The 13,748-nt window shown below is 41.1% G+C and overlaps 1 protein-coding gene across 7 annotated transcripts; it reads right to left on the reverse strand.

Moving 5' to 3' along the window:
• Window positions 1-1,931: 1,931 nt before the first annotated feature.
• Window positions 1,932-12,947, reverse strand: syt5a (synaptotagmin Va). Of its 7 annotated transcripts, none has more exons than XR_013936323.1 (10): window positions 12,847-12,947; window positions 8,090-8,272; window positions 6,265-6,446; window positions 4,819-4,905; window positions 4,566-4,733; window positions 4,323-4,490; window positions 4,087-4,204; window positions 3,861-3,994; window positions 2,977-3,236; window positions 1,935-2,843 (listed from the first exon to the last, which is right to left on the reverse strand). XR_013936323.1 is itself a non-coding variant. In XM_080487965.1 (9 exons), the coding sequence occupies exons 2-9, from the start codon at window positions 8,263-8,265 to the stop codon at window positions 3,027-3,029; spliced, it is 1,221 nt and encodes a 406-aa protein (XP_080344091.1). In that variant the 5' UTR covers window positions 8,266-8,272; window positions 12,847-12,947; the 3' UTR covers window positions 1,932-3,026. The 7 variants fall into 7 exon arrangements, 4 of the variants coding, with proteins under 4 accessions (XP_080344091.1, XP_080344093.1, XP_080344094.1 ...); XR_013936324.1 differs by having other exon boundaries at window positions 8,112-8,272; window positions 12,847-12,940; XR_013936325.1 differs by lacking the exon at window positions 12,847-12,947 and adding an exon at window positions 9,545-9,668 and having other exon boundaries at window positions 2,611-2,843.
• Window positions 12,948-13,748: the final 801 nt, after the last annotated feature.

The raw sequence follows: 13,748 nt of genomic DNA on the forward strand, positions 1-13,748 counted from the left end.
TGTGACACCTTCATCAGGCCAGTCAATATTACCCATCCCACACTCCGTCTGGGTTTTCCCACACCCACACTGACGATGAACTAATTACAGCCATGGACTATGGACCGGTGGCGATGGCAAAGAATACACGAGTAAAACACCGAGACGGAAGCTTCTCACATTTATTTGCGAGAGTTCTTCAACGTGTCAAAGTTGTGTGAATCCTACAACATATGAGCGTGCCACAATACACAAAACCTTGAACTATCCCAAACAAATGAAATGAGTGCCTTATATGGGGTTAATACCACCCCCCTCTCACATCTGTTGACTGGTATTTGTGCACTTGAACACTGTGTGACGGTCATCCTACCAGCATAGTACATCAAATCTGCAGGGCCTTCGGTTTACAGGAAAGAGTTTCTGTTGGTGACGCACCAGCAGATGTTAATAGCTGCAGCAGTAGCCTATCTGGAATGTTGTTGTTAGATTCATATGAGATATGAGCATGCAGCATTAGTGTTAGATTTCAGGTTCACCACGGTCCGTTTCACTTGTCCTAACTTACACTCTCACCAGAGACGCGAGGAGATAACAGAGAGTGGTAGAAGGAATATTCATCCGCCTATTGTACTTCAAGTAGACATTTGAGCATTGCGCAACCAACACAGAGTACAAACAGAACACGTATGACTGGTCTGAAAGGTAGAAGTAATAAAGTTGAAATTTCAAGTTACTTCATCCTTATCTGTTGCTTTTCCTGTGTGTTGGAGGCGGAAGACATTACAAACATGTTGCGTGTTGCCCACCAGCAGCTGGAGTGACCACCTCTGTCCTATCGCGGTAAAATAGCTCTCCATTTGCTCTAATGTAAGTCTTAGGTGGGCAGAACAATTCCCAGGAGCACTGATGTAGACTTCACTCCAATGTTGAGTCCGGAGCTATGTGATTTCCCCATTTTACTCAAAGCAGAGTGCGCCCTCGCGTGGCTAAACCGAGTCATTGCAGCCGGATGAAACCAGACTCCGTCAGTGCTTGGCTACTACTCACTAGAGTAATTCAAAAATTGGGCCAATAATGCACGAGTGGTATTTTTGCCTCAGTTTCCATCCAGGTTTAAGTATTTGTTCCACCCTTTACAGTTACATTAGTGTTATTTCATTTGATCTCTATTGTCCACGCCTGATTGAGCGAAGCAGCCCTAAATCATCGAACCTTTTAATGTTGAAAATGTTTGAACTATGTCAACCAATTACTTTTTAGATTTCTCCGGGACAATTTCCAGTCTTTAATCAGCAATTTTTAGTCTAAGAGTGTCTGGCGGTTATTTATTTTTTTGCCAATACATCTTTCACAGGAAATACAGAAAATGAAACAGATGTGGCTTAAAATCGTATTTTTGTGTTGTTTACAACATTTTATTCATTCTGCCTGGTATTGCGTAGCACTTTGGCAAACTCGTGTAGTTTTGAAAGACTCCCTGAATTAGAAAAAAATCTGATAGATCGGTGAAGTATTGACAGTGAGTATGTGGGATGTCGGTTTGAACTCCCACTGCATCAGGAGGAATTGCAATGACTTTCTGTCAGAGCGAGCAGCCCAACAGACACTTACCGAGCGTCTCCTCTGCTCTGTGGTAATTATGTTCGCTGTGCGGCCTCCTCTCCTCCTCCCCTCGCCTCCCTCTAATTCCTGCCTCACATGTTTGGCTCTCTGCGTGAGACGGGGACTAGAGAGGACGCGCGGTTAATCCAGTCTTTCACTTGCTCCACTGGATCTGGGTGCGTAGCGACAAGCGTGCAAACTGACCCCTCGAACCAATTGCATCAGTCAAGGCCGAAGTTCCCGGCCAGAAAAGGCCACAGCGCTCATATGATTTAGCAACGGCAGTAGCAGCAACGAATACACGCTAATAGAATACTACCACCATCCATCCATCAAAACCACCATTTGTTAGAAACTGTCTTCTTTATTCAGCTGTTCTATTGACGGTCACAAAACATTTATCGAAAGTGAAACCACAAACAGATTTCCATTTATTTATTTATTCTTTAAATGATAGATGAGACACTCACGGGCACACGTGTGCGCACGCGCACACACACACACACACACACACACACACACACACACACACACACACACACACACACACACACACACACACACACACACACACACACACACACACACACACACACACACACACACACACACACACACACACACACACACACACACACACACACACACACACACACACACACACACACACACACACACACACACAAAAGCACTCACCGCACACCCCGAGCAGGATATTCATCCATTCAAACACAAAAATAGCCACAACAAGACAGAGCAATAGATGATTAAAAACCTCGAGCTAAACATAACCATTTAAATTTTTGAAAAAAAAAACAAACAAACAAAAAAAAAAGTTTCGGGTTGTTTGGATGATGGGAGCGGGCGGGGCAAAGAGAAAGAAATGAATACACGACGCCATTGCTATTATTCATCAGCCTTATTAGATATGATTTACAGAGGACGTGCAGGTTCTCTCTCTCGTCACCAGAAAAATGACACTGCAGATGTTTGTTGGGTTGAGAAACCGACAAGTTCACAATAATTAGCTGTTTAGCCACATTTTAGGCACCAAATCATCTTTTATTCGGTGGACGCGTCAATCACAGCATTACCCGTTAAAAACTATTCCACATCTGTAATTATATTTATTTTGTTTCCTTGCTTCTCTCATTGTCTATGTTGTTTGCGTTCATACTTCACACGACTTCCAGAGGTCTTTTTTTCCCCTTTTCAGCTCCAGTAGGTGCATCTTGGCCCTACTTTCCCATATTTCTGAGCTGACAGAAACAAACATAAACGGCCGTTCAGTGGAATAGCTCTCATAGTGAACTTTACAGAAGGAATGTGTGTGAGACTCGAAGCACGTTTAAAAATGACTACTCAACTTAGACTTTGTGTTATAAAACCTACAGTTGTCGCTTCCATGCAGATGATGCCGCATCCGTCTATGTTCGGCCCGTTCAGCGGATGGGGGCTTTCAGAGCGGCGTCCACCTCCTCCTCAGTCAGCAGCGTGTGCCACTGGGCTACCGGACGTCTGGGATTGGCCAGCATGTCGGACCAGTGGCGCAGGCCGACGCCGGAGGCGCCGTAGCCGATCCAGCACTTCCCGATGGGGTCGTTGCTGCCCAGCTTGTCGTAGTCGTACACCGTGATGACCACTTGGACTTTCTGCGTGAGGAGACAGAGAAGCGGTGAAATGTACTTTTCCCGACAGTGCAGTTTGAGCAGTGAGATGAAGTTGATTAAATAAAAGGACTTGAGAGCTTTAAGATACATTTTTTTCACTTCTTTGTGCGTGTGTTGTTGTTTTACATTTTCTTTTTTTTAATTTTATTTAAATAACTGCACTGTTTCTTTCTTTCTCTGGTTGTTTAACATCTCTTCATATCCATTTTGCATTCAGTTGTAAGGAATCCAGCGATGGTTTCATCAACATTGAAGTTATGGGGCTCATTTCAGAAAGTGTTATTTGTAAAAAACGAAATCCGATTTTTACTTTGAACATGTTCTGAACTATTTTACAACAGTTCTCAGTCTCGTCACATCCGTATCTTTGCAGCCATTTTTTTTTGGGCCATTTTGGTCCTCTTTGGAGTTGAATGGAATTATTTGGGGTCTTGTTGTCGCCATTGTGTCGTTCTCTGTAGTTATTTGCCTGCATTTTGTTGGTTTACTCAGTCGCAGAGTCATCTAAACAGGAACTTCCGCGAGTCACTAAATCTTTAGGGTTTATTCTCTGGGCCCAATAAACCTCCGAAGAAGTGTCCAGTACTGAACCGACTTTACACAAACCTGGATCTGGGAGAAGGGGATTTCAAAGCTGAAGCTTTCGTTGAAGTAAGGATTCAAAGTGTTTTGTTTGACGGACGTCTTCTTCTTCTTGAGCCGCTTGCCGTTGTGCTGCAGAACAACCTTAACGAACGGATCTGTGAGAGAGAGAGAGTGGACGTTAGACTGCAGTCCGGCAGAGCCAATAGCATGTCAGTCACGGTCTTTAACTGTACTCAAGCGTGCCCACCTGACAGTCCTCCGACGTCCATTTTCTTCAGATTCTTCGCCTCCATGATGTTGACGGTCAGCTTACCCGCAGTGGGGACGTAACGCAGGGAAATGCAGATGTCACCCAACTTCTCTTGCTGCCAGGGACCAAAAAACATTCACAGAGCATCTGTCACGCCTTTTTTTTATCAAATGTGATAATGACGCTCACACGGACTGCATTTAGCAGGTAATGAAAAAAAAAGAAGCAAGTACCTCTTCTTTTTCTCCTCCAACAAGATCCTTCCATTCGTGTATTGGCTGTGCCAGGTCGATGGAGTTCATGGGGATCTTGATTTCGCCGATGACGTCATGCTTTCCGAAGCGGTCGAAGTCAAACACTTGCAGCACCAACGTCTGGCCACCCAACTCACTGTAGGGTATCTGTGGGGAAAAGATCAAATTCAGAAGAATCTGCTGCCGACTGGTTTAGAACTGATTTACACGGTCAAAGCAGACCTTGAAGGTGAACGTCTCATTGAAGACGGGGCAAAGGTTCTTGCGTTGGACTTTGGTCTCGAACTTCTTCTTCTTGTCTGGTAGCATGTAGACTTTGACGTACGGGTCCGAGGTCCCGCCCATGTCCATGGCTGGGAGGTCCTGAGCCTGGAGGATTCCCACTATCAGCTGGAGGGAGACAGAGTCCGTCAGATGATCCGTCAGGGAATCAAAAGAGCTCGTGTGAAATCCAACATGAAGTGTCTGTGTAGACCTGGTTATCAGTAAAGCTATAGTCCAGTGAGTACTCCAGCTTGCCAAGGAACTCCTTCTCCTCCTCTTCCTTCCCTTCTTCTCCTTCCTGGAAAATAAAGAATAGAAGTTAAAGGTTTTGGTTGTTTTTTTTGTCAGCTGCTTTCTGTCGACACTGCAAAAAATGTCCGTGTCTCAATACCAGCCCGTTCCTGTAAAAGGAAAGAAGAACAAAAAGGCCTCAAAATCAGAACAAACAACACTCATCCAGGCCGAGGACACGCATCCAACTGCTGAAATGGAGTGTGCACATGGGATTAAAGCGGAGCCAATCTAACCTCTAATGGGCTAAAACCATCCATCCCATCTTCCATTCTCACCACATGACAGTGGGGGGGGGGACTCTCCGGGCAAACATTGGGGGAACAGCCAATCAGGTGCGCATTCACAGTCAACAAAACTAAGCATGTGGGCTGTGGAAGTCAGAGTGCATGGTGCAAAATCCATCCAGGCTGTATTTTGTATTGTATTTTTTAAATACATTTGTGTTTTTTTTTTTTTTTGTCGTTCTACGATGCAGCCTCAGAATCCACCAGATGCAGCACGTTCCACAGAAATGCTCGCAGGACCATAGAAGCTGTTGATCCTTGTTGAATGAGCTATAGTTTGAAGGTTATTGGTAAAAATGCAACCACGTTACTCCATCGTAATGTAACCTGAACCCTAAACACCGACCGAGGTGTAAACGGACTCCCTGGAACCAAAAAGCTTCTGCTGCCTGTATTCGGAAGGCAACAGCAGCTTTGACTCCATCATCCCTTTTTATAACGTCTGTCCCGGTTTAAGCTGCGATTTCGGACATTACTGGTCTCGGCCTGGACGGAGGCCAAACAGCTGTGGACAGTTAAGCAGTGATTACAATCACATCCGAGACACAGTGAAGCTTTTGGTGCAGCTAGATTTGTGGAGGACCTCTCCGAGGCCATAGACCAACTGGATTGTTGACCTGCTCATGAAGAAATTTGATTTTTTTTTTTATAAAATTACAAATTCACACTCCCTTGTGTCTTATAGATAAAATCAGGCATGTTTTCCACTCTCAGTTGCAGTCCGTGTGCCAACCGGGAGCTGCTTTCAGCAAAACGAAGAGCTGCAATGGAAATGTTGTTCTTCTATGTGAGCTTTTCTTCAGTATATTCACATTTTGTCTGATTTGAATGAATTTCAGATCAGCCAAATGAGCACATCTTAAATAATAATGAATATTTGGGGTTGTTCTTGAGTAATAGGACTCATCTGTCAGTCCGTGCAGCGATCTCTCATCAGTGCATAATGGACAGAACAGATTATAAATGTTATAATTTGTAGCCTTGCGTTTTTGGTTTTGGCGTTTTGGACTCTACAAAAGAGTCATTAAGCAGCCCGCGCAAGCAATCGGTTTGTCTCCATCATTTTTTTTTTTCTTCACCTTCTTGTCGTCGCCGTCCTCTCCGTCCTTGTCTTTCTTCTTGCGCCCTCGGCCTCCCTTCCTCTCGCGGACCTTCTTGGGCTTTTTGCCTTTGTTGAAGCACTTCTTGTAGATGCAGAATCCCATGCAGGCGACGAGGGCAAGAACCACAACCACGATGGCACCGACAGCCCACATGGGCACTGGGAGAAAAGAGTGAGAGGAAGAGGTAAGAACGGTATCCGCCGTGTAATTTAGAGAACAAGTTGTGTGTGAGGCAGAACTCAGGCCTGATTACATTACATCTCAGGGAAGTTTTGATTTATGGTGGATTTTAGTAGTTGAAGGAGACCACTGTCAGACTTCTGAGGCCAATGTCAAAACATTTCTGAAGAGTTTTTTTTTTCAATATAAATAGATAAATATAGATGCAACATCTGCAATTAGGATCATAATTATTGAAAAGCACAGACAGACTTTTCAATTGTCCGACTGATAGACCAAAACTTTAACCAATCAGGACCTTGTTTCAGTGACAATTGTCAAAAATAACTATAAAAAAAAAAATGTACTTCTGGAATTAAAGCAATGTTCATAAGCGCTGTCTCTCCAGTATTTTAATGGCTGCTTCAAGATAATTGCTGGTAATTATCAAACTACGTGTTATTTTAAAAACTTTTTGATTGCATGTCTTAAGTTTGCGTGTCTCAGAAAACCCGTTTTGTGGTGTGCAAGTTACGCTGCACGGTAATATGGAGTAGTATGTAGTGTGTGAAGGTACAATAAGTAAAGTTCCTCAATATTCAGGTTGGGCCACTAGTGGGTGCTGTTGTTACGTATCGTTGACGTATATTTGTCTTTCTGCATGTCTGTTGGCAAGATTACGTCAAAATGACTGTACAGATTTTGAAGGCGGTGTGGAAACATTTTGACGGACGTCAGAAATCTTAAATCGCTCTTGTTTGTTTTTTTTAATGAAACCACACACACACACACACACACACACACACACACACACACACACACGCACACACACACACACACACACACACACACAGAACAATACGCTCTAAACGTTAACAATGACAAGTACACAGACATTGGGATGATATTACTGGTGACTCTCGACTACATAACTATCTAATCCCAGGGGAATATCGACTGGGAGTCATGACACTCTGCTGCTGTTTTCAAAAAGTGGCGAGGAAATGGATAAGGTGTGACATGAACTTACACTTTATTTTGTGATCTTGATGAGTGAAGCGGTCACGTGAAAGAAGTGAGGACAGGCAGAAGACAAACAATGGAAACAAGAATGAGATGAGATGAAAACATGACATGACGAGGAACAGGCTGGAGGAGATGAGCTGAATTTTTTTGTGTGAAATCAAATGATTTGAGTCATAATGCTCACGTAAAGTGGCCGCTGTGTGTTCAGGCAATTTCTTTAGATATACACCTTATTTGTACCAATTATGTCAATCCTACCTGTTTCTGATTATAACTATATATAAAAAATTTTGGGAATATATGTTTGAAAAGTGGCAAATTCTTTGTAAATTGGTCTAAAATATACAGAAAGATACCACAGATTATATCAGAATTATTGAAAAAAAAAAAAAAGCTAAATCAAGGATTTTGATGGCAGTTTGTGGTATTTATCTGTGTATTTATTTTGGTCAAAAATTTGTTTTTAAACCTCATCTAAAAAAAAAAAAAAAAAATAGCACTTGTATTGGGATATTTTGAATCTTTTACTGCAGAACAGCTTTAAGAAAGCTGAAAGTGAGGGCGATTACTGCCGAGTGTTGATGAATTTCCAGGAATTCCTGCCATGAATAGATGCAGTTGGATGAGTCTGTGCTCACTTGGCAGGTGTGTGAGTTCGTTGAAGAACTTATTCTTCATGCTGGCAAACTGGTGGTTGGAGTGATGGGAGGGCGGTGGAGGCGGCGCGGGCTCCCTCTCCTCCTCCTCAGCCGCCCTGCGGGGCCGCGCCCCCGCCGCGTTGACCAATCGCATCGTTGCGCTGGAAAAATCCACAGAGAACAAACAAGCGATGACATTTTAAAAACACACAAAAACCTGATGTGTGACGCTAAAGTGGCTACTTTGGAATATTTTATTTATTTATTTAATTCTTTTATCATTATTTACATCCACACATTCGCCGATTATAACATTTGAATGCTGCAGCTAACTCCACGTCGACGTTTCCGCGGGAGTATCCCTCCCTGCTTCGTTCAGATGTGTCCTTTCAAACTTCATCCTTTTTGACCTTTCACCTGGCTGTAATCTCTCTAATCCGCTCTCCGCCGCCTGACTCTCCGGCCTCTCCATTTTGTCCAAAGCTCAGAAACGGCTGAAACGCCAAATATCTAGTTGCCGTGTTTGGCCACTAGTGGGCGCTGCTGTTTGTTTTAGTGCTGAAACCACACACACACATGCATGCAGAAAACAAAACGCTGTGAACAATCGGAGTACACGAACATCCACGTGGACAGACGACCATGTTGGATTGCGTTTACGCGGGACGGTCGGCTAAAATACTGCCAAGTCTCGACTGGGAGTCATGCTGCTCTGGAGGCCGCCATTGTTGTTATGGTCGATCTCGCGCATGTGCAGAACATGTTATGCACAGGAGCAGCATTTCAGAAAAGTTGCGTTCCCAAAAAGTTGGGTTTTCTTTGGCTATGACCACTGTTGTTGTGTAAATGCAGCAAAAGTTTTTCCGTTTTCACTTAAAGCCTTAGTTTTACTGGTTTACAAAGACCAGTACTAGAGGGCAATGTAAATAAAACTCATTGAGCTCCAACAGGCTCAGTTGGATCTTAAATCTGTGTATTAATGACACTGAAGAGACTCAGAATATATTAAAGTAAAATAAAACTGAGCATTTCATTCTTTTATAATTTTTCCTCTTCATATAATTTTGTTTTTTAAATCCTTATTTATTTAATTTTCAACTGTAATTTTACTTTGTTCATCAACCAGGCATCTAAAAAGGATCTAACTTTAATTCTGGCGCTTACACTCATGAACAATAACATTTTATTTACTTTCATTTTGTACTGAGCCTCAGTTTGCTCATCCTGTGTTTAATTGTTTATGACATGACAGGATCATTAAAAGAAAAGAAAACAAAAAACTCAAATACTTGGAATAGTTAAGATAATTAACTTTTAGTAGATTAAACTTAATTCCACTCACAGCGCCTATACTTGTCATTTGTTGATGCTGTGAATTCACTCAGATATGAAGTCGCTTTTCAAGAAAAATTTAAATAAAAACATTTCTTTACCTTTTAGCTCTTTGTCACCATTGAAAAAAGAAGCAGAATGAGGGGAAAAAAAATCCCTTCAGATTGTGGTGATCATGCCTATAAGGAGTCCAGCTGTCAGCTGCTGCACTCATACAGAAACAGTGACGCTAAAACACACACACACACACACACACACACACACACACACACACACACACACACGCTACTCCCACAACCCCGTGTTGCTGCACAGCAGTGTAACGAGATTAATTGCCAAAGGTAATCCAAAAATCCTCGGCTTAAACAAATTAAGGGCAGTCCTCCCCCCTCATGACAGCTGAGATGCAGACACACCTCCGTCCAGACACACACACACACACACACACACACACACACACACACACACACACACACACACACACACACACACACACACACACACACACACACACACACACACACACACACACACACACACACACCATATTTCAGTAATGAGATCTGATGTAGGTGGTCGGCTTTGTTTCACTCTGGATTGTGTAATCTGAGGATTAGAGGGGGGGGGGGGGGGACCTCAGAGAGCCTGTGTGTCCTGATAGATTGAAAGATAACTTTCAATTGATGACCGAGAGAAGAACAATAGATACTTTGAAATATAGATAATAATAATAATTGGAATCAACTTAGCAATATGTCAGCTTAACAATCATTATGTTATTTTGCAATTAGTCTGGCAGGGGTCCCCCAGTTGGGGTCAACATGCTGGGCGTCCGGTTTTACTATAGGAGGACGTCAAAATTAGTTTTTTACATTTCATAAAACATTTTACATAAGATTTCTCGCCATGGCAAACAATTATACACTTATTGTCATTGTAATCACTCACTTTGTTAGGTTCAGGTGAGAAAATGTACAAATTAAATTCCAAACTCATCTAATAAAATTCTAATTAACGTTATTTAGTTCACAGATGCAATGAACTATAGCTCCTGTTTCATTACACATAAAATATTCAAACACGTTTAAAAAACAGTGGGCGCAAAGGCAAACTGGATTAAATATCCTCACTTTCCAATTCGAATATTACTCTGTTTTGTTTTCATCTTACATCAAAGATGATTGAATATAACTATATAATAAGTATTAACTTCCTGAATCTCTGAGATTCCTGGAAACGAAATCGTTCAGTGCCGCTTTAAGCACTTCTTTTAATCATCTCAGTTTTTTAATTGTCCTGCATTTCATTCTGATGTGTGTTTTCAATTAATTCAATGTCTTTGGACTTTTTTTTTTTTTGCCTTTGTGAAGCAGATAAACATGCGCTCCTCAACGATGCTTTTGTTGTAATTAGAAAGTTATTACAATGTAATTACAATGTCCATAAATGTTACTTTCTTGTTTGTTAAAATACTCTTCTACAATATATTTGATCTAAATGATAATTTAAAAAAAACCTGACTGTTCTATTCCTACTTACAACCTTCCCTTTTTCGCAGTTTGGTATTATTCTCCCATATATAAATATTGGACTGATGTCAATTTCCAAAATGAAACACAGGAAATTAAAAAAAACAAAACAACAATATCTGTGTATATATAACAGACTCATATTGCTGATCATTCTTATGTCCAGCATTGGTCAAAGCTCCATGATGATGGAGGGTTTTTTGTTGTTGTTGTTGTTTTTTTTTTTTACAATCTAATCACCCTCTGAACTCTGTGTCATTCGGGTTTTTATTATCAGACTCTAGACTTTTCATAATCATCTTTTTTTTATGGAGCCAAAACATAAAGAAATAAATGAAAAAAAGATTCATGCCGGTGGTTTCTGGGTCAGTGGAGATTTAGACTGAACTTTGTCCAAAAATCTTACATCACCTGGTTGGAAATATGTATGCAGCCCACATTTTGCAGGATGATGCCGGAAAAACTCTGAAAACCATATAAATGTGAGCTATTTTGAAAGTTGGCATGAAAGCAATGCTCCGTGTATGAAAAAAAAAAACAAAACAATTATGCTGAAAGTAAAATGTTCTGGCCAAAGAAGCCTCCAAGTTCACCTGGACTGGAAAGACCACACTCAAATCAGAAAGAATATTACAGCGTATTTAAGATAGAAAAAGAAAACCAAAGACAAATCCGGCCAGCAGATATGAATAAATTCAAAAACATCGTATAGCTTTTGATAAACACATAACATATGTGCTACATTAATCTACAATATATTTCATTCTTGACCTCAAGGTGGATAAAACTTGTGTTTTCCTCCTGCAGAAGACAGAAATACTAATATGTCCTCTGCACAGCAACGTAAGGTATCTAATGGTTTATGTTCCTGGAAACTTGGCAAGGTAATTGTTGGGAAATTCCCATTTCCGAGTTCGGACAAGCTTCAAATGCATTCATCACCAATCGGAAACCTAAAATGGATGAATGCTGCTAGTGGAGTTAATATAAATCATAGACATCACTTCTACACACGTGGAAATAATATTGCTTCTTGTATCAAACTGTCTGCACAGACAGCACCGATATAGACTGGCTGTTTTATCATAACGAATTTAGCCAGAAGTAGAAATTGTTTCTTATAAATCTGAATAAACTCCTTCTGTTTCCCCCCCGATCAAAACTGCCTTTGCAATTATTATTGTTAATTTGTGTGTCACTGTGTGCTACTTTTCTTATTTTTATTTCAGCAAGAAATACTGGTTTACAACAATTAAAATGAAGGAAAATTAAATATTTTTTCATTCACAGTACTCCCCTACTTCTCCCCAAAGAGTTGAATAACCACGTACTTTCTTAAAAAGCATGTGGCATAGTTGTTTTGTTTGTTTTGTTTGTTTTTGTAATTAAATTTGCACCTCAAACACACAGAACTTTGTCTCACTGGTGTTATAACAGGTGACTTCAACTTGAAGGTGCCTTAGCATCTTGTAATCCACTTAAACTAATCTTTGCCACGTTTAGAAAGAGCCGACAGACTGTGTATAAATCCAGTGATTTTATCTGGAATGTAAATTTTAATTTTAAATGATGGGGAAAGCCATGAGAACAAACGGTCAGGCGTGGATCTGCCCAATCAATCAGACATTAACCGCGTCATCCTGCATTCATACACAAGCGATTCTTCAGCTGAAAGTCTGTAGCTGAAGCTGTGACACGAATCATTAAGATTAAAAATAAATAAATAAATAAAATGATCTGATATTTGGAACGAACAGCAATCAGCTGCTAAACTCTGTGGATTGCAAGGAGAAATCCTTTCAAGTAAATTTTTTTCTGACTATCCTTTCAATCAAATTTGGTCACATATATTCTCAATTAAACAATTCCCTTACCTGTTGTCGCCTCAGTGCCTCGTATATTCTTATTATAAATGCATCCAAGTGTACTCCACCATGAATCCACTGCTATACTGACAGGAGAGAAGTCCTGGTCCTCACCTCCCTCCCTCCCTCCCTCCCTCCCTGCCTCACCCTCCCATCCCCCTTCTGTGGTAATCTTTACAATATCCCTCATGGCCGGCTACTTACTGTCAACCTTGCCTGTAAACAAAGTCACTCTATGGGCGCTGCGGATACTTCAACTTCACTACAGAACCACTGAATTCATGGTCGCTTGTCAATCCAGGCATTGACGTATACAGTGGGAACGTGAACCAGATTTGAAATAGTATTTAGTGAAGGAGTTCTCATTATGCGCTCAGGTTTTCTGTCGTGACAGCTCCAAAACAGTCACCTACCGCAGTTCTTTTGCCGAGGCAGGATGTCTGCTGTCAATGGTGTGAGCGCTGTGATGATCCCATTCAGCACCATGGAGAGCGGCCAATTCAGTTATTCTGGGATTAGGTGTAAATAACAGCAGGACGGGACATTTGACGTGACTGTCAGGGTGACCGTTTGAAATGTATTTCCAAAAAATTAACAAAGTGAAAGAAAGCAAAGGAAAACTGTACCCCCAAATTACAAACGATGGCATTCTATATTCTTTCAACACGACAGCAGCTGATATTTTGGATTGCAAGTGAATCCTTACTTGACAAGAAATCCTTTGAGAATGTAAGACATCTATACTATGTTCAATATGAGTGTAAATTTGTACAAGATGAAATAATTAATTATATATTATACTTGAATATGAAGAAAAATGTTAACTGTTTGCTGTTGGCTTTATTGCCACTTACCAGCCTTAATCAATGTAATAATCAGTGTAGTCTGTCGAGTCTGTTAATCAATGTTTG

This window comes from Lipophrys pholis, assembly GCF_963383615.2.
Source record: "Lipophrys pholis genome assembly, chromosome: 19".
In the NCBI taxonomy this organism is placed as follows: Eukaryota; Metazoa; Chordata; class Actinopteri; order Blenniiformes; family Blenniidae; genus Lipophrys; species Lipophrys pholis.